Source organism: Passer montanus, unplaced genomic scaffold (assembly GCF_014805655.1).
Source record: "Passer montanus isolate IOZ18808 unplaced genomic scaffold, ASM1480565v1 scaffold160, whole genome shotgun sequence".
Lineage (NCBI taxonomy): Eukaryota > Metazoa > Chordata > Aves > Passeriformes > Passeridae > Passer > Passer montanus.
Genome location: NW_024363161.1, coordinates 581263 through 599578, shown reverse-complemented (window position 1 = coordinate 599578; position 18316 = coordinate 581263). Strand labels below are relative to the sequence as shown.

The window sequence follows — 18316 nt, the reverse complement described above, 5'->3', positions numbered from 1 at the left end:
CCTCAGCTGACCTTTTGGAATATTTGGGGCGTGTTGAGGCCCTGACCCAGCAGAATCCCCTTTCCCAGATGGGAAGAGCCCTCAGCTGACCCCGTGGAACATTCTGGGTGTGCTGAGGCCATAAAAGAGCCTTTCCCACCTGGTTCCTGCAGCCCCTGAGCACAAACAGGTGCTGCAGCCCCTTGGCTTTCCCAGCCCTGTTTCCATTTATTTCCTCATCCACCCCATCCATCTTTCTCCCACATCAAGTCCTGATTAGGCTGAGCAGGAGCACAACAGGGTTTTTTTTCCCCCCTCTCACAGGAGGCTCTTTTTGACCTTCCTTTCCTCTCCTTGTCTGACAAATTGTGGGAGCTGACCCAGAGCTGGGATAATTCGCTCCAGCCTCATCCTGGCAGGCAGCTGCTCCGGCAGGGTGTCTCAGTTTGAAAAGACAGGTGTGTGCTGAGGAAGGCAGGAGTCTCCCCTGAAATGGAAACTGTAAACCCCCTCCCTCTGAATTATTATAAATTTGAAATTAAGGGTCTCTCAGGCAAAGATACAGGAGCAGGAATAACTGTTCTTTACTAGGGGAGAAAAATTTTAAAACAAAAAAACCCAAAAAAAACCAAAAAAAAAACCCCAAAAACAAAAAAAAAAAAAAAAAAAAACCCCCCCCCCCCCCCAAAAAAAAAAAAAAAAAAAAACCCCCCCCCCCCCCCAAAAAAAAAAAAAAAAAAAAACCCCCCCCCCCCCCCAAAAAAAAAAAAAAAAAAAAACCCCCCCCCCCCCCCAAAAAAAAAAAAAAAAAAAAACCCCCCCCCCCCCCCAAAAAAAAAAAAAAAAAAAAACCCCCCCCCCCCCCCAAAAAAAAAAAAAAAAAAAAACCCCCCCCCCCCCCCAAAAAAAAAAAAAAAAAAAAACCCCCCCCCCCCCCCAAAAAAAAAAAAAAACAAAAAAAAACAAAAAAAAAACCAACAAAAACCCCCACAATGCAGTAATACAAAACAAGCCTGCCAGAGTGAGAACAGGAGCTGCCCCCTGTGGGTCAGGGTGGTGGCACAGTCCCATCCCATGGGGGCTCAGCCCTCCTGCAGTGCGATTGGCTGTGGGAGAGATAAAGAAAACTGCCCAAAGAACAGCAGAGAACTGCCCCACAGATAGGAATAGAATACACAGCCCCATTTCCAGCCTGAGCTACAGGAATGGGAGGCTTGAAGGATATCCAGGGTATCCAGGATATTCAGGATATTCAGGATATTCAAGAGTGTGGCTGAGCAAGGTGCAGTGGCACAAGGACTCCTTGGGTATCTCCATCCCAGCTTTTTCCACCCTCTCTCTGCTCCCTCTCAGCAATGCCAGGTGGTTTCTAGGACACATTTCTTTATTTAAATGCATTATTTGGGAACTGATCCATGGGGAAAACCCCAAAAGCAGCAGGTACAGCTCCTCTGGAACCAGCAGCTGCTGATTTTCCTGCTGCTGATTCCTCCCCCAGCCCTTTCCCCAAGGGCCGGCCCCAAATTCTGGGTTGGTTCTGCAGCGTCTGGGGAAGGGAGTTTGGGTTGTTTCTGCAGGATTTGCAGAAGGGAATTTGGGGTTGTTTCTGCAGGATTTGAGAAAGGAGTTTGGGGTTGGTTCTGCAGGATTTAGGGAAGGGAGTTTGGGGTTGCTTCTGTAGAATTTGCAGAAGGGAGTTTGGGGTTGGTTCTGCAGGGTTTGGGGAAGGGAGTTTGGGGTTGGTTCTGCAGGGTTTGGGGAAAGGAGTTTGGGTCTGGTTCTGCAGCAGTTGGGGAAGGGATTTTGGGTTTTTTTCAGAAGGATTTGGGAAGATATTTTGGGTTTGGTTCTGCAGCATCTTGGGAAGGGAGTTTGGGGTTGGCCCCCAAGGTGTGGGAACCCTTCTGTAAGCACAGTCTTGGAGAAACCTCCCCGGCAGCTCCCAACCTTCCTCCTCTCCCTCCTCTCCCTCCTCTCCCTCCTCCGTGGCGGCTGGAGCGGGCCAGGCTCCTCGCCAGGCTCGCCATGGTGTAACAGGATCCCGTGGCAGGGAATCTTTCGGGGCTGATAAACCCCGAGCAGGCGGGAACTGAAGGCAGGTTCCCTTTGAAGTGCACCTCGCATTACAGCGAGCTGCTCCAGCCTCGGGATTTCAACCACCAATAAAATGATTTATGAGCATAAAAGGCCCCAGCCACCTTCGAGCTGGGGGAAGGGGAGGAATTGCAAACGTCATTAGCTGCAGAGGCTCTGCTTTTTCTTCTCGGGGTTAGAAATGAGGGGCAGAAGGGACCTGTTTGGGCCATGAAATTTGAAAAATGAAAAAATGAAAAATTAATTTATTGACAATAAATAACATAACTAAATATTTATAATATATAATAATATAGATTAATGTATAATAATACAAACAGATTTATTAACAATAAATAACATAAAAGAATATATTTATAACATAGAATAATATATAATATAATAATATAGAATATAGTAATATATTTAAATAATTTATTAACAAATGGCCCATGCTTGTGGGGCTGCAGCCTCCAGCCAGGCTCGGTGGGAAAAGCTGCTTTAAATTTCTGGGAACCTCTTTTGAGGCAGGTGGATTTTTTAGGGTTATCATTTCTCGTTTGTTTGGCTCCAACAAACGCCGAGGTCTCGCACTGGCTCCGGCACCTTCCAGAGTGAAAGAGCCTCAATCTCAGCTGGCTGAGTGTGGAAATGGCCCAAAATGTGAAAAATAGGGGGTTTATCCTCAGTTTAACCTGTGTAAGGACTCAAATTGGTTGATTTCAATCCCAAAAGCAACAGTTTTCCTGGAGTCACAGGAGGAGCGTAATTAGGAACTGGATTTCCTGGCTGATAATCCTCTCCCTTGGAGTTTATCTTCCCTTTCTTCTCCAACACTGCAGACCAAAAAGGCTCATCCCCAGGGTGGCTCTACCTGGCTGTAAAAGGATCCCGAGGATCCTTTTATCTCTGATAAAACAAAGGAATTACGCCGGGTGGGGGAAGCGGGACGGGAGGTGCCGTTCTCACACAGGTGGATTTTAATCCTGAACAGATTTAAAGTGTAAATGAGACAAAAATCCCCTCACACGGGGCATGAAACGGCACAAATCAGTTCTGAGCTGTGTTTTGAGCACACAAGTCAGACCCCAGGGCAGCCAAGTCCTCCTGTCCCACCCTAGAACATCTCACTCCACATCTTCTTCCACCTCATCCCAGGTGGATTTGCAGCCTCTGGCTCTTGGCTGGGAAAAGAAAAATAACTTTCCCTCCTTTGGGGAGGTCAGGAATCGCTGGGGTGGCTTTGGCATTCCTGGGGTTCCCTTCCTCTTCCTCTTTCTGTGCCTGGATTTGGATTTTGGCCATGGTTTTGCTTCAGGTTTTGGACTTTGATGTGCTGATCTCTGCACTGGGATCTTGATCTTTGTGGGGTGGCAGCTCTTCCAGCCCCAGCCCTTTCCTCTGCAAAGAAAGGTTTATTCCTCTCCTCTTCCTCTGCAAAGAAAGGTTTATTCCTTTCTTCTTCCTCTGCAAAGATTTCTCTCCTCATCTGCAAGATTTATTTATCTCGTTTTCCTCTGCAAGGAGAAGGTTTATGTCTCTCCTTTTTCTCTGCAAAGACAAGGTTTATTCTTCTCTTTTCCTCTTCAAGGAGGTTTCTTTCTCTCCTTTTCCTCTGCAAAGACAAAGTTTGTTTCTCTCCTTTTCTTCTTCAAAGAGGTTTATTTCTCTCTTTTTCTCTGCAAGGAGAACATTTCTTTCTCTCCTTTTCCTCTGCAAGGAGGTTTATTCCTCTCTTTTCCTCTGCAAAGAGGTTTCTTTCTCTCCTTTTCCTCTACAAAGACAAGGTTTATTCCTCTTTTTTCGTCTGCAAAGAGAACATTTCTTTCTCTCCTTTTCCTCTGCAAAGAAAGGTTTATTCCTCTCCTCTTCCTCTGCAGAGAGAAGATTCCTCTCCTTTTCCTCTACAAAGACAAGGTTTACATCTCTCCTTTTTCTCAGCAAAGACAAGATTTCTTTCTCTCCTTTTCCTCTGCAAGGAGAAGGTTTATGTCTCCCCTTTTTCTTTGTAAAGACAAGGTTTATTTCTCTCTTTTCCTCTGCAAGGAGGTTTATTCCTCTGTTTTCCTCTTCAAGGGGCAAGATTTCTTTCTCTCCTTTTCCTCTGCACAAGATTTCTTTCTCTCCTTTTCCTCTGCAAAGCCAAGGTTTATTTCTCACCCTAAGCACCAGAAATCCCGAGCTGTGGGAGTGTGACAGGACAGGAGCAGAGCACTCACAGCCCCAGTTCCAAACTGGAATTTGCACTCGTGCAGGATGAGAAAAGGCCCGGGGATCCTCTTTGCATGACCAGGGCACACAAAAGGTTATTCAGGTTATTTCTTTATTCCTTTGTGCTGCTCCCCGCTCCCAGAACCTTCCACGGGCAGGGCTGGATGAATGCAAAGTGCTCGGGGTCCATTCAGGGCTCTCCCTCAGCCCTGTCCCAGATTTGGGGCATTTGGGTGCCAGGAGCCGCGGCCCCGCTGGCCCCGCTGCCTCGGGGCTCAGGGCATGCGAGTGACCCATTTCTGTCACCCTGCTGAGGGCTCTGGGCAAGCAGGGCCCGGGGCCAAGGAGCTGCCAGGGCCCCACGAACCTCCCAGGGCTCGCTGACAGCATGAAGGGAGCCGGGGGTTCCTGGTGTTTGTGGTGGGAAAAGGGTGGGAAATGGGGCCTGGGCCTGCCTGAGGCACCGCGGCCGCCGGGAGCGGCGTTGGCTCAGACGGACCCCAGAGCAAACCCAGGAACGGGGAACAGATCCAGAGAAAGCCAGAGCAACCCCAGAGCAAACCCAGGAATGGGGAACAGATCCAGGAACCCCAGAGCAGCCCAGGAACAGAGAACAGATCCAGAGAAAGCCAGAGCAACCCCAGAGCAAACCCAGGAATGGGGAACAGCTCCAGGAACCCCAGAGCAGCCCCACAGGGAAAGCCAGAGCAGCCCAGGAACGGGGAACAGGTCCAGGAACCCCAGAGCAGCCCAGGAACGGGGAACAGATCCAGAGAAAGCCAGAGCAACCCCAGAGCAAACCCAGGAATGGGGAACAGCTCCAGGAACCCCAGAGCACCCCAAAAACGGGGAACAGGTCCAGGAACCCCAGAGCAGCTCCACAGGGAAACCCAGAGCAGCCCAGGAACGGGGAACAGATCCAGAGAAAGCCAGAGCAACCCCAGAGCAAACCCAGGAATGGGGAACAGCTCCAGGAACCCCAGAGCAGCCCCACAGGGAACCCCAGAAACGGGGAACAGATCCAAGAACCCCAGAGCAACCCCACAGGGAACCCCAGAGCAACACCAGGAACGGGGAACAGGTCTAGGGAACTCCACAGGAACCCCACAGGGAACCCCAGAGCAAACCCAGGAATGGGGAACAGGTCCAGGAACCCCAGAGCAACCCCACAGGGAACCCCAGAGCACCCGAGGAATGGGGAACAGATCCAGGAACCCCACAGGAAACCCCAGAGCAACCTCAGAGCAAACCCAGGAATGGAGAACAGATCCAGGAACCCCAGAGCAGCCCCACAGGGAAAGCCAGAGCAACCCTAGGAATGGGGAACAGCTCCAGGGAAAGCCAGAGCACCCCAGGAATGGGGAACAGATCCAGGGAACCCCAGAGCACCCCAGGAATGGGGAACAGATCCAAGAACCCCAGAGCAACCCCAGAGCACCCCAGGAGCAGGGAAACAGATCCAGGAACCCTAGAGCAAACTCAGAGCACCCCAAAAACAGGGAACAGATCCAGAAACCCCAAACCAACCCCTAGGGGAAGCTCAGGGGACCCTTCCCAGCAGGCACAAAGGGGAAGCAAAACCCCCTGAGTGAAAATTGTCTTTTCCTGTAAGAATAACACCCAGGAATGGGGAACCCTTTATAGGGAACTCAACAGAAAGGTGCCCACTTTGAGACTGGGATCCTGATGGGGCTTGTGGGGCCACGGTTCTGTGGTGTCTGGGAAGGGAGTTTGGGGTTGGCTCTGCAGGATTTGGGGAAGGGAGTTTGGTTGGGGCTTGATTTTGTAGCAGCTGGGGAACGGAGTTTGGAGTTGGTTCTGCAGGATTTGGGGGAGTTTAGGGTTGGTTGTACAGTGTCTGGGGAAGGGAGTTTGGGGTTTTTCAGTAGGATTTGGGAAGGGAGTTTGGAGTTGATTTTGCAGTGTCTGGGGAAGGGAGTTTGTGGTTGGCTCTGCACCATTTGGAGAAGGGAGTTAAGGATTGGTTCTGCACATTTGGGGGAGTTTGGGGTTGGTTCTGCTGGATTTGGGGAAGAGAATTTGGGGTTGGTTCTGCTGGATTTGGGGAAGAGAATTTGGGGTTGGTTCTGCTGGATTTGGGGAAGGGAGTTTGAGGTTGGCCCCCAAGGTGTGGGAGCCCTTTTGTAAGCGCAGCTCCTGCTCTGAGCTGAGCAGCTCGGGAATCTGATGGAAGGGGGGGGCGTTTCCCCCAGTCCTGATTTTTGCTCCATTTTTTCCCATTGCTGTGAAATTCAATCGTGTTTTGGAGCTCTTGAGGCCTCCCAAAGCCCAGCAGCTGCCTTCTCATCTGGCCTGAAAGCTTATCCTCGTGAACCCCAAACAGAACAAGCCTGAGAGCCCTCTGTGGTGAAATGGAGCAAACCCAGCCCACGAGACAGCTTGGGCAGCTCTTTTTACCCTGCAGAAATATTTCCACCAAAAAACACTGGGAAAACCCTTTTTACCGTGCAAAAATGAGATTTCCACTGATGAAACACTTGGGAAACCCTTTTTACCCTGCAGAAATGGGATTGCCCCTGATGAAACACTTGGGAATATCTTTTTTACCCTGCAGAGATTTCCCCTGATGAAACACTTGGTAAACCTTTTTTACCCTGCAGAAAGGGTGTTTCCCCCGATAAAACAATTGGGAATCTCTTCTTACCCTACAGAAATGAGATTTCCCATGATAAAACACTTGAGAAACCCTTTATACCCTGCAGAAATGGGATTGCTCCCCATAAAACACTCGGGAAACCCTTTTTACCCTGCAGAAGGAGATTTCCCCCAGTAAAATACACCAGGGCTGCCACACGCCTAGGAGCACATCCCATAAATTGGGGGTTGTGTGGGTGACCCCAAATCCTGGGTAAATCTCCGTTCTGGGGTTGAGCAGCAGGAATTACAAAACCTCCTCTGGAGCCTTGCCAGTGAAGCAGCAGAGCTGAGCCCAGCTGTGCCCTGGAGTTTAGGCTGGGTTTATTTTAATGCAGAGGCTGCAGCACCGTTCTGGGCTGGCTGCAGAGCTCTTGAGGATGCCTTGGGAAGGCTGAGCTAGAACAGAGACTGGACAGAGCTAAGGAATGAAGTAGGGATTTATTGAAAGGATCTCCTCATGGATCCACCTTGGGCAGTGCAAGAGCCCAGCCAGGGCTGCAACCAAAATGAACCAAAATGGCCCCAGAATGAACCCAAGGTGAACCAAAAGGGCACAAAATGAACCCAAGATGAACCCCAAATGGTCCCAAAATGCACGGCTGGTCACAGGGTCTCTCACTTGTATCAGTTCTGCTCCATTTGCAGGTTGGAGTGAATTGTCCAGTTCCAGCTTTAGCCCATGCAGTCCCATCCTCTTTTTCTCTCTTTCCCATCCTGTTTTTCTCTCTTCAGCCCACGGTGTTTGTGCTCCTGGGCCTGAGATTTGGATCATTTGTCCTTGGTCCCAGCTGGAGCAGGAATTGTTTTGTCTCCCTGCTCTGTGCAGAGAGCTCGCCATGCCCTGATGGGAACCCAGACCCACACGCTAGAGCAGCTCAGAATGTGAAAATAGAAAAGCCAAACCTGAGATATCAGCACAGAATGTGAAAAACAGAAAAGCTAAAACCTGAGATATCAGCACAGAATCTGAAAAAAATAGAAAATCTAAACGTGAGGCATCAGGGCAGTGTTTTGGGGCTCGTGCCAGCACCGAGCTTGGTGCAATTCCATGAGCACTGAGGCTGGAAAAGCTGGAGAAGCTTTTAAGGGCTGTTATCCCGAGGAGTCTCCATCTCTTTCCTGGGAGCTGGTGGCTGCTCTCCCAGCTTCCGAGGGACAGAGCTGTGCTGTGACTCAGCTTTACAGGAGCACTGCTTTAAGCCACGCTGATCCCGACTGCTCCGGGGTTTGTTTGCCTGTTGTCCTTACTTCCCATCCCTAAAATAAAGCCCAGACCCACACACTAAAGCAGAACAGAACCTGAAAAATATAAAATCTAATCCTGAGGCAGGGCAGGGCTCAGCAGGGCTCTGGGAGGAGCCAACCCCGAACTCCCTGCGGGCGGGTCTGTCTCTCGAGCTTGTCCAACACCGCGAGCACGATGCTAATCTGGCCATTTATCCCTCCTAACAGTGCCGCTATTATGGCGCTTAATCCTGCGGCAGAATTCCCAGCCTGGCAGATAACAGGGACGGCCAGGTGGCAGCGGGGCATCTCCCGGGGATGGACCTGGGGACACACAAACCCCACCGTGGGTATGGGCCCCTCGGTTTGGGCAGGACCTTGAGAGCTTGAGCACATGGGGCTGGATTGGGCTCCATGATCTTGGAGGTCTCTTCCAACCTGGTCATTCTGTGATCCCCTGTCCATTCCCGGGCTGGGAGCAGCATCCACCCGACATCCTGGTGGGGACGGGGCTGGGCTTTGGGGCCAGCAGGGAGAGGAAGTGAGGAGGGACAGTGGGGACTCACCTCCACACGCTGGGGTGAAGGACCTACCCTGGCCCAGGAGCAGCTCGAGCCTGGCTTTGGCTTTGGCCAGAAGGTGCTGCTGGCAGGTAGGGCAGGCACAGCTCAGGTGTGACCTGTGGGGATTTTCTTGCCCCCAGGTGTAGTGGGCATTGCTGTCACCCGCAGGGTGTTCTCTGTCCCCCCAGGTGTGGCTAGCAGACCATTCCCGGGCTGGGAGCAGCATCCACCCGACATCCTGGTGGGGACGGGGCTGGGCTTTGGGGCCAGCAGGGAGAGGAAGTGAGGAGGGACAGTGGGGACTCACCTCCACACGCTGGGGTGAAGGACCTACCCTGGCCCAGGAGCAGCTCGAGCCTGGCTTTGGCTTTGGCCAGAAGGTGCTGCTGGCAGGTGTGACAGGTGGAGTTCAGGTGTGACCCGTGGGGCCTTTCCTGTCCCCCGGGTGTGCCAGGCATTGCTCAGGTGTCACCCACAGGGTGCTCTCTGTCCCCTAGGTGTGCCAGGCATTGCTCAGGTGTCACTCATGGGGTGTTTGTGTGCCAGGCATTGCTCAGGTGTCACCCACGGGGTGTTCCCTGTCCCCCAGGTGTGCCAGGCATTGCCCAGGTGTCACCCACGGGGTGTTCCCTGTCCCCCAGGTGTGCCAGGCATTGCTCAGGTGTCACCCACGGGGTGTTCCCTGTCCCCCAGGTGTGCCAGGCATTGCCCAGGTGTCACCCACGGGGTGTTCTCTGTCCCCCCAGGTGTGGTTCAGCAACCGGCGGGCGCGCTGGCGCAAGCAGGCAGGAGCCAACCAGCTGGCAGCCTTCAACCACCTGCTGCCGGGGGGCTTCCCGCCCACGGGAATGCCGGCGCTGCCCCCGTACCAGCTGCCCGAGTCCTCCTACCCCAGCACCACCATCTCCCAAGGTGAGCCCCCTGCTGCCCTCCCCCAGCTCCCCTGCGCCGGGCTGGGCGGTGTTTGAGGGCTTTGGGGTCCCTTCTGAACCACCCCGCGATTCTCTCCTTGGGCTGCCCTGGTCTGTGACACCCTTGGGAGCCTCTTGTGGGTTTTGTTCCCCTGCTGCCCTCCCCCAGCTCCCCTGCGCCGGGCTGGGCGGTGTTTGAGGGCTTTGGGGTCCCTTCTGAACCACCCCGTGATCCTCCCTTGGGCCACTCTGGTCTGTGACACCCTTGGAAGCCTCTTGTGGGTTTTGTTTAGTTGGGAAATTGGGGTTTTTCCTCAAGTGATTGGAAATTCCTCTGTTTTCCTCCATCCCACGTCCCTTTGGCTGTGTCCCCGTGTCCCGTGGCTGGAATTTTGGACGTGGAGCACATGGGGGTTGTGTGGGTGACCCCTCATTCTGGGTAAATCTCCATTCTGGGGTTCAGCAGCGGGAATATTCCCCTGGAAGGAATATTGTTAATTAGTTAGTTACCTCGTAAATTGGGGGTTTTGTGGGATTTACCTTATTCTGGGTAAATCTCCATTCCAGGAGATTTCAGCAGCGGGAATATTCCAGTGGAAGGAATATTGTTAATTAGTTACCTTGTAAATTGGGGATTTACCCAATTTATTATTTATTATTTACCCAAATTGTGTGGGATTTACCTCATTGTGGGCAAATCTCCGTTACAGGGTTCAGCAGTGGGAATATTCCAGTGGAAGGAATACTGTTAATTCCAGCTGCCTTGTAAACTGGGGACTGTGTGGGATTTACCTCATTCTGGGTAAATCTCTGTTCTGCGCAGGAATATTCCACTGGAATGAATATTGTTAATTCCAGCTGCCTTGAAAATTGGGGGTTGTGTGGGCGACCCCTCTTTGTGGGTAAATCTCCATTCCAGAGTTCAGCGGCAGGAATATTCCACTGGAAGGAATATTGTTAATTAGTTACCCTGTAAATTGGGGATTTACCCAATTTATTACTTACCCAAATTGTGTGGGTTTTACCTCATTCTGGGTAAATCTCTGTTCCGGGGTTCAGAAGCAGGAATATTCCTGGAAGGAATATTGTCAATTCCAGCTGCCTTTGGCCTTTCCCAAGGAATTCATGGCTTTTTTGGGGGGAGAAAACGAAGTCAAACCCCAGACTTTTGCCAAGCATGGAGCTGCTGGGTCCCAGGATGGCCAAGCTGCCATTCTTGGGTTTCCCAGGGGTTTCCTGGGGTCTCCTGGGGGTCTCCCAGGGGTTTCTTGGGGGTCTCCCAGGGTCTCCTGGGGTTTCCGGGGGGATCCCAGCCCGTTGGTGTCCGTGTGTCCCCGCAGACGGCGGCAGCACCGTGCACCGGCCGCAGCCGCTGCCGCCCTCCACCATGCACCAGGGCGGCCTGGCCGCCGCCGCCGACTCCGGCTCTGCCTACGGCGCCCGGCACAGCTTCTCCAGCTACTCCGAGAGCTTCATGAACGCCACAGCCCCCGCCAACCACATGAACCCCGTCAGCAACGGCCTCTCCCCGCAGGTAGGTGCCCGTTTCCAGCCTTCTCCGCGTTCCGCGAGCGCCGACGACTCCGGGACGTCGCGGCGAGCCGGCACCGCGGAGCGATGGTGGCTGCTGGGGTTGGTGGGGATGGGTTGGTGGTGGTGTGGTTGTTGTTGTGCTCAGGAATTGCTGCGGGGAGAGCAATTGGTTGGTTTGTTAATGAGCAGCAGCTCTGTGGTGAGCCCAGCGCTGGTCATTCCCACAGCCAGGTTGGGGTGAGGGGATCCCCAACACCTGGAGCGCCCCTCACCACCAGCCCGGAGCAGGGGGGCCCCTCCGGTGCTGGGTGTGACCCCAAGGGCAGCACACCTGAGGGTGGACTCCAGCTCATCCTGGGGGGCAGATTTAGGCACAACCTGGAGCTCCTCCAGGTCTGGCTGAGCTCAGAGGTGGAGATTTGGGGTTTGATTTGGGGAAACTCGTGCAGACAATGCTGCTGATCCTGCACGAGGCGTGGGTGAGCTGTGGAGGAGGAAAGGAGTCTCCAAGCTCACCTTTGTTATCAGGGGGAACTGAGAATGAGCAGCCAGGACTTGTCCTTATCCTGAGGGACACCAAATCCCCTTTTTTCCACTCTTGGTCACTCATGGGATATGGAGTCAAGTGAAGGGCAGCAGTTGTTTCAGAGGAATCAGTTTATTTAGGATGGGAAACCAAAATAATCTGGAATGAGGAGGAGAAACGAGGTGGGCACCTGGAATGGAACAGCTGCAGAGGTTTGGAGAGGAGTCCAACAAGCAGGGACACCGGGGGGGCGGAGGTTGAGGTGCAGCAGTCTGGGTGTGAAAACAAACACGGAGTGTCAGTGGAAAGAGGAAAACTTTGCAGCTTCTCTGGAATGGTTCAAACCCCACGCTTCTGGCTGTGAGTGGGAAAACCATGTTAAAATGTGACTGGCACGGGGTTGGATGGGAAAATACTGAAATGTGACTGGCACGGGTCTGGATGAGAAAATACTGAAATGTGATTGGCACAAGGCAGAATGGGAAAATATTGAAATGTAACTGGCGTGGGGCTGGATGAGAAAATATTAAAATATTGACTGGCACGGGGTTGGACGGGAAAATACTGAAATGTGCCTGGCATGGGGCTGGGTGGGAAAATATTGAAATGTGACTGGCATGGGGCTGGATAGTGCTCCAAACAGGGACATTTGTGGGGGAATAGGCAGATATCCCTCTGACAAGGGATTTCTGAGAGCACTGGGCTCAGGCTCAGAGGATACAGCCTGGGATTGAAAGACAGGCCTGGGTTAGCTGGGCCAGGGCCCGGGATTAACTCAGATGATCCCAAGTGCAATTTATCCCCACGGAATAAGGCGGGGATGAGATGCCTGGGATGAGCCCCAGGCGCAGAGAAGGCCATCCTGCAATTTCCATTTCCCTTCATCCTCTCCTGCCCAGTCCTGCAGAATCAGGGGCTCATTGAAAGGACCAGACCGTGGCTTTTCCTCTGCTTATCCCAATCCCAAATTCCCCTGCCCCCAGGCTCAGGCTGGGGACAGATATCCCTGAGCCCATAAGCCCTTTGTATGGGAAAGAGAGGATCCTTTATCTGGCAGGCCTGAAGAAAAGAGAGCTTTGCACCCCCAGGAAGGGGAGATTCCCATTTTCCCGACGCTTTTAATCATGTGAGGGCCAAGATATCGGTGTGGAAATTCGTCTGTTCCCTTTGTGTGCTGAGAGCCTAACCCAGGTTATTTCCCGGCTGCTTTACATTCCCTGATCAAAAAATTCCTTCCTTTCCAAGCCCTCTGCTGTTCCTAGTGGAGGGAGATGAGAAATGCTCCCAGCAGGATGAAGAACTCGTGGATTTGTCCTCTTCTAGGGAAGTTTTGGAGGGTCTCTTTCTGGGGTGCTCTGTGTGATTTATGAGTTGAGCTGAGCGCAATCCGGCTCTGCAGCGGCATTCCAGGGAAATCCCAGGAAAATTCCACCCTCCCACTGCCCGAGGTTCCTGTCTGCGGGGGAAGGACCAGCCAGAGGGAAAGAGGGGTTCAGGAGGGGGGAAAGAGAGGTTCAGGAGGGGGAAAGGGGTTCAGGAGAGGAGAAAGGGGGTTCAGGAGAAGGAAGAGAGGAAGTTCAGGAGGGAGGAAAGATGTGGTTCAGCAGGGGGGAAAGAGTGGGTTCAGGAGCGTGGAAAGAGGGGATTCAGGAGAGGAAAAAGAGGGGATTCAGGAGAGGAAAAAGAGGGGGTTCAGGAGAGGAAAAAGAGGGGGTTCAGGAGAGGAAAAAGAGGGGGTTCAGGTGGTGAAAAAGAGGGGGTTCAGGAGCGTGGAAAGAGGGGATTCAGGATGTTGGAAAAACCACGCTGGGAGCTGAGGGTGAGGGTGATTTGTCTCTGGCCGGGTTTCTCCTTTCCCCCGTGGCTGCAGCAGCAGCAGGAGAGGATTTCTTGGCACTTCAGACAAGGAGAGGGGCCTGGGAGCTCCCAGCTTTTGCTCCCTATCCAGTTACCCCGGGATTGGGTGTCCCAGCTGGAATCCACGGGCTGGGCTGGCAGCTGGAGCCCTGGAGGAGAAGCACGGCGTTCCCGTTCCCAAAGAGAAAATGGGGATTTGGAGTGGCCACTGCAGTGTTCCCAAACAGAAAATGGGGATTTGGAGTGGCCACTGCAGTGTTCCCAAACAGAAAAAGGGGATTTGGAATGGCCACTGCAGTATTCCCAAACAGAAAAAGGGGATTTGGAGTGGCCACTGCAGTGTTCCCAAACAGAAAATGGGGATTTGGAGTGGCCACTGCAGTGTTCCCAAACAGAAAAAGGGGATTTGGAGTGGCCACTGCAGTGTTCCCAAACAGAAAATGAGGGTTTGGAATGGCCACCGCGGTGTTCTCGTTCCCAAACAGAAAATGGGGATTTGGGATGGCCACTGCAGCGTTCCCATTCACAAACAGGGATTTGGGATGGCCACCTCAGTGTTCCCATTCCCAAACAGGGATTTGGGATGGGCACCTCAGTGTTCCCAGTCCCAAACAGAGATTTGGGATCTCGTTCCCAAACAGAAAATGGGGATTTGGGATGGCCACTGCAGCGTTCCCATTCACAAACAGAAAGTGGGGACTTTTTGTGTGGCAACTGTGGCATTCCCATTCCCAAAGAGAAAATGGGGATTTGGGATGGCCACCACATCGTTCCCAGTCCCAAATGGGGATTTGGGGTGGCCACTGCATCGTTCCCATTCCCAAACAGGGATTTGGGATGGCCACCACGTCCACCACGTTGTTCCCATTCCCAAACAGGGATTTGGGATGGCCACCACATCGTTCCCAGTCCCAAATGGGGATTTGGGGTGGCCACTGCATCGTTCCCATTCCCAAACAGGGATTTGGGATGGCCACCTCAGTGTTCCCAGTCCCAGACAGGGATTTGGGGTGGCCACTGCGGGTCCATCCCCGGCCGTGCTCCCTCTCGGGGCAGATCCTGCGGGAGCTCTGCCCAGGGCTCAGGCGGGATTGGTTTAGTCCCGGTTTTCCAGCCGTGCAAAGCCCAGCTCAGCTGCTGGAGCCCCCGGCTTTCCCAGGCTGTTCCGCCTCCATCCCAGAGCTCGGCTGGGAATTCTGGCTCCCACGACTTCACCCACAGCGATGGATTTTGTGACACTTTACCCGAAAACACCAGCTCGGCTGGGCTGAGCTGGTGGGGGGTTAAGCCCAGCTGGAAATTAAGCCTGACCCAGCTCCTTGTCCAGCACCCGTTTCTCACTTCCAGCCCTGGAATGGGGGGAAAAAAAAAAAAGTAAAAAAAAAAGTAAAAAACTTTGTGTGTTGAGATAAGGAGAGTTCAATAATTGAGAATGAAGTAAAATACAATTATAATTATAATAATGATAAAAATATAGAAATCTATTAATTTGTTATTTTTATGTATTACTTTTATCTTATTTTATTATTATATTTCTATATTTATTTATATTTATTATATAAGCATAACAATATATTAATACATTCATTCATTATATTCATTATATTTCTTTATTATTATATTGATATATTTATTTATAGTAATTAAATAATAATAGTAATAATAGTGATGATGATGATAATAATAGTAATAATAATAGTAATAATAATATTAATAATAATAATATTATTAATAATAATAATAATAATAATATTGGAAAGCCAAGTGCTGCTCACTGCAGTTGTTGGCCAATGCCAGACCCCCCAATCCCAGCCCCTTTCCAGGAACTGTCCCAGTTTGTGCCCAGGGAATGGGGACATCCCATGGTGTGGAAATCCCTTTGTCCCAGCTCGGGTCACCTGTCCCAGCTCTGCCCCCTCCCAGTTCCCTCTGGGACCCTCCCCAGTGGCAGAGCAGGAGATGAGGAGGGAAATAAAAATTCCTTGAGTGAGGCTGGGATGGACAGGACTCGGTGACCCCCGACCCACCGGGCTGTGCTAACCCCGTCCCCATCCCAGATCCCAAAGTCTGGGAGGGAATTGTCCCTTCCCAAGATGTGACCAGGAGAGAATCCCAGAGGATTAAAGCAGGACACAGAGTGGGGGCTCCCTGCCCCTTCCAGGACCTTGGGGAGAGACCCCAGGGTGACCCAGGCAGGGATTGGGATGGAGCAGGGACTGGGATGAAGCAGGGACTGGGATGGAGCAGGGATTGGGACAGGGCAGGGACTGGGATGGAGCAGGGATTGGGATGGAGCAGGGATTGGGATGGAGCAGGGACTGGGATGGAGCAGGGATTGTGCTGTCCCCAGCCCAGCTGGGCTGACCCAGAGCAGTCCCCAGCTCAGTTAAACTGGCCCAGAGCTGTCCCCTGCCTGGCCGGGATCCCATAAACGCCCCACAAATATTCCCAGATTTCCATCCCAGAGGAATCATTCCCAGTTCTTTGGGAATCCCACCGAGCTCCCAGAGAACAAGGCCAGGTCCCAGACACCCCGAGCCAGGCCTGGCCTCACCCTGGCAGAAAAACAAACCCTGCACCAGCTGGGGCTCAGACCCAGCTTAACTTAGGCCATACCTGGCCTAGAATTGTCCCTCCCTGAGCTGGGATAAAGTCTGGAATAAACTCCTGATAAATCTTAAACAAATCCTGGTAAATCTTAGAATCATCCCACGAATTTGGCTTGGGAAGGACCTTAAGGCTCTGCGGATCCCAACCCCCTCCGCTAGGCCAGGGTGCTCCAAAGCCCGTCCAGCCTGGCCTTAAACTCGGTTTTAAGTCCAGTTCTGTCTGGATCAGGATGTGCCAGCCCGTCAGGAGCTGTGCGTGCTGCACTGGGTGCTGAGGGGCAAAATTAGGGAATTAAACTGAGTATTAGAGGACCCAAGTGGAGCCACTTTGGCTGATGCTGGGAGATCCCCTCAAACAGCAAAGAAATCAGATTTTTCTGTATTTTCTGCTGCTTTTCACCCCCAGCCTCCTCTGCCTTTTCACCCCCAACCTCTCTTCTGCCTTTTCAAGGTCTCTGTGGATTTTTGGAGGGTTTTTTGCAGGGTTTCTTTGGAGGGTTTTTTTGGGGCTTTGTTGGAGGGTTTGTCTTGGAGGGTTTGTTTGGGGGGTTTGTATTGGAGGGTTTGTTTCAAGGGGGTTGTTTAAGAGGGTTTGTTTTAGAAGGTTTGTTTTGGAGGGTTTGTTGCAGGTTTGTTTTGGGGGGGTTGTTTTTGAGAGGTTTTTTTTGAGGATTTGTTTTGGAGGGTTTGTTGCAGGTTTGTTTTGGGGGGTTGTTTTTGAGAGTTTTTTTTTTGAGGATTTGTTTTGGATTATTTGTTTTAGAGGGTTTGTTCTGGAGGGTTTGCTCTGGAAGGATTGTTCTGCAGGGTTTGTTTTGGATTATTTGTTTTGGATGATTTGTTTTAGAGGGTTTGCTTTGGAGGGTTTGTTTTAGAGGGTTTGTTTTAGAAGGTTTGTTGCAGGGTTTGTTTATGGGGGGGCTGGTTTTGAGAGGTTTTTTTGAGGGCTTTTTTGTTTTAGAGGGTTTGCTTTGGAGGGTTTGTTTTAGAGGGTTTGTTTTAGAAGGTTTGTTTTAGAGGTTGTTAGAGGGTTTGTTTTGGGGGGCTTGTTTTTGAGTTTGTTTTTTTTTTTTTTTAAGGGTTTCTTCTGGAGGGTTTGTTTTGGATGATTTGTTTTAGAGGTTTTTTGGGAGGGTTTGTTGCACTGTTTCGCCTCCTACAGTTCCTGCTGCTCTTTGAGATCCGGCCCTAAATCCGTGTGCCTGTTCCCCAAAGCACCTCGGGGTCTCCAAGGGCTTCTCCACAGCCATAAAAGCTCAGCTTGGGGCAGGTGGGGCTGGGGAACAGCTCAGAACGGGGTTAAAAGGCAGGAATTCCAGACCTTGTCGTTCCTGAGAGCTCGGGAACAGCCCTGCTGGACCTGCAGGGCTTGAGACAATCCCAGAGGCACAAAGAGCCAAGAGAAACTTGGTCACTCCTCGGAGTTGTGGCTGGCATTTTCTCAGGGCTTGCAGCGGCTCTGGGGTTGTGCTCCCTGGATTCATTCCCAGCGTCTGGAGCTTGGGATTCCCAGTCCCAGGTTTGGATCCCTCCTGGCTCTGGGAATTCCTTCCCTGATTTCCAGGGATCCACTGGGAATTCCTTCCCTGACTTCCAGGGATCTCTCCTGGCTCTGGGAACTCCTTCCCTGATTTCCAGGGATCCACTGGGAATTCCTTCCCTGACTTCCAGGGATCTCTCCTGGCTCTGGGAACTCCTTCCCTGATTTCCAGGGATCCACTGGGAATTCCTTCCCTGACTTCCAGGGATCTCTCCTGGCTCTGGGAATTCCTTCCCTGACTTCCAGGGATCCTCCTGGCTCTGGGAATTCCTTCCCTGATTTCCAGGGATCCACTGGGAATTCCTTCCCTGACTTCCAGGGATCCTCCTGGCTCTGGAGAGGCCGCTCTGTCTCTCTTCCCTCAGTGCCACCAATCCCTCTCTCCGTCTGGTGCCTTTATTTTTTTTTTTTTCCTTTTTTTTTCCTTTTTTTTTTTGTCGGAGACACTGTGCCTGTAATAAGCATTCAAAATGAGTCTTGCTGGGCCAGGAGAAAGGGGAGGGGAAGAAAGAAGGGGAGGAGAGGATGAGATTTGGTGTGGGGGGGGATTTGGGGAAGGGGGAAAAGGAGGAGAGGGTTTAAATAGCAAAGAATTAGAAAAAAAAATCTGATGCAAATCACTGGTAGAGAGA

General features: G+C 51.8%; 1 protein-coding gene across 3 annotated transcripts in view; it reads left to right on the top strand.

Moving 5' to 3' along the window:
- Window positions 1-18316, top strand: part of PAX7 (paired box 7) — a 117720-nt gene that overhangs the window by 62583 nt on the left and 36821 nt on the right. For all 3 annotated transcript variants that reach the window (XM_039703132.1, XM_039703130.1, XM_039703131.1), the window contains exons 7-8: window positions 9455-9620; window positions 10960-11153. In XM_039703132.1, coding sequence (XP_039559066.1) covers window positions 9455-9620; window positions 10960-11153 — 360 coding nt within the window. The remainder of the gene's footprint in view (window positions 1-9454; window positions 9621-10959; window positions 11154-18316) is intronic.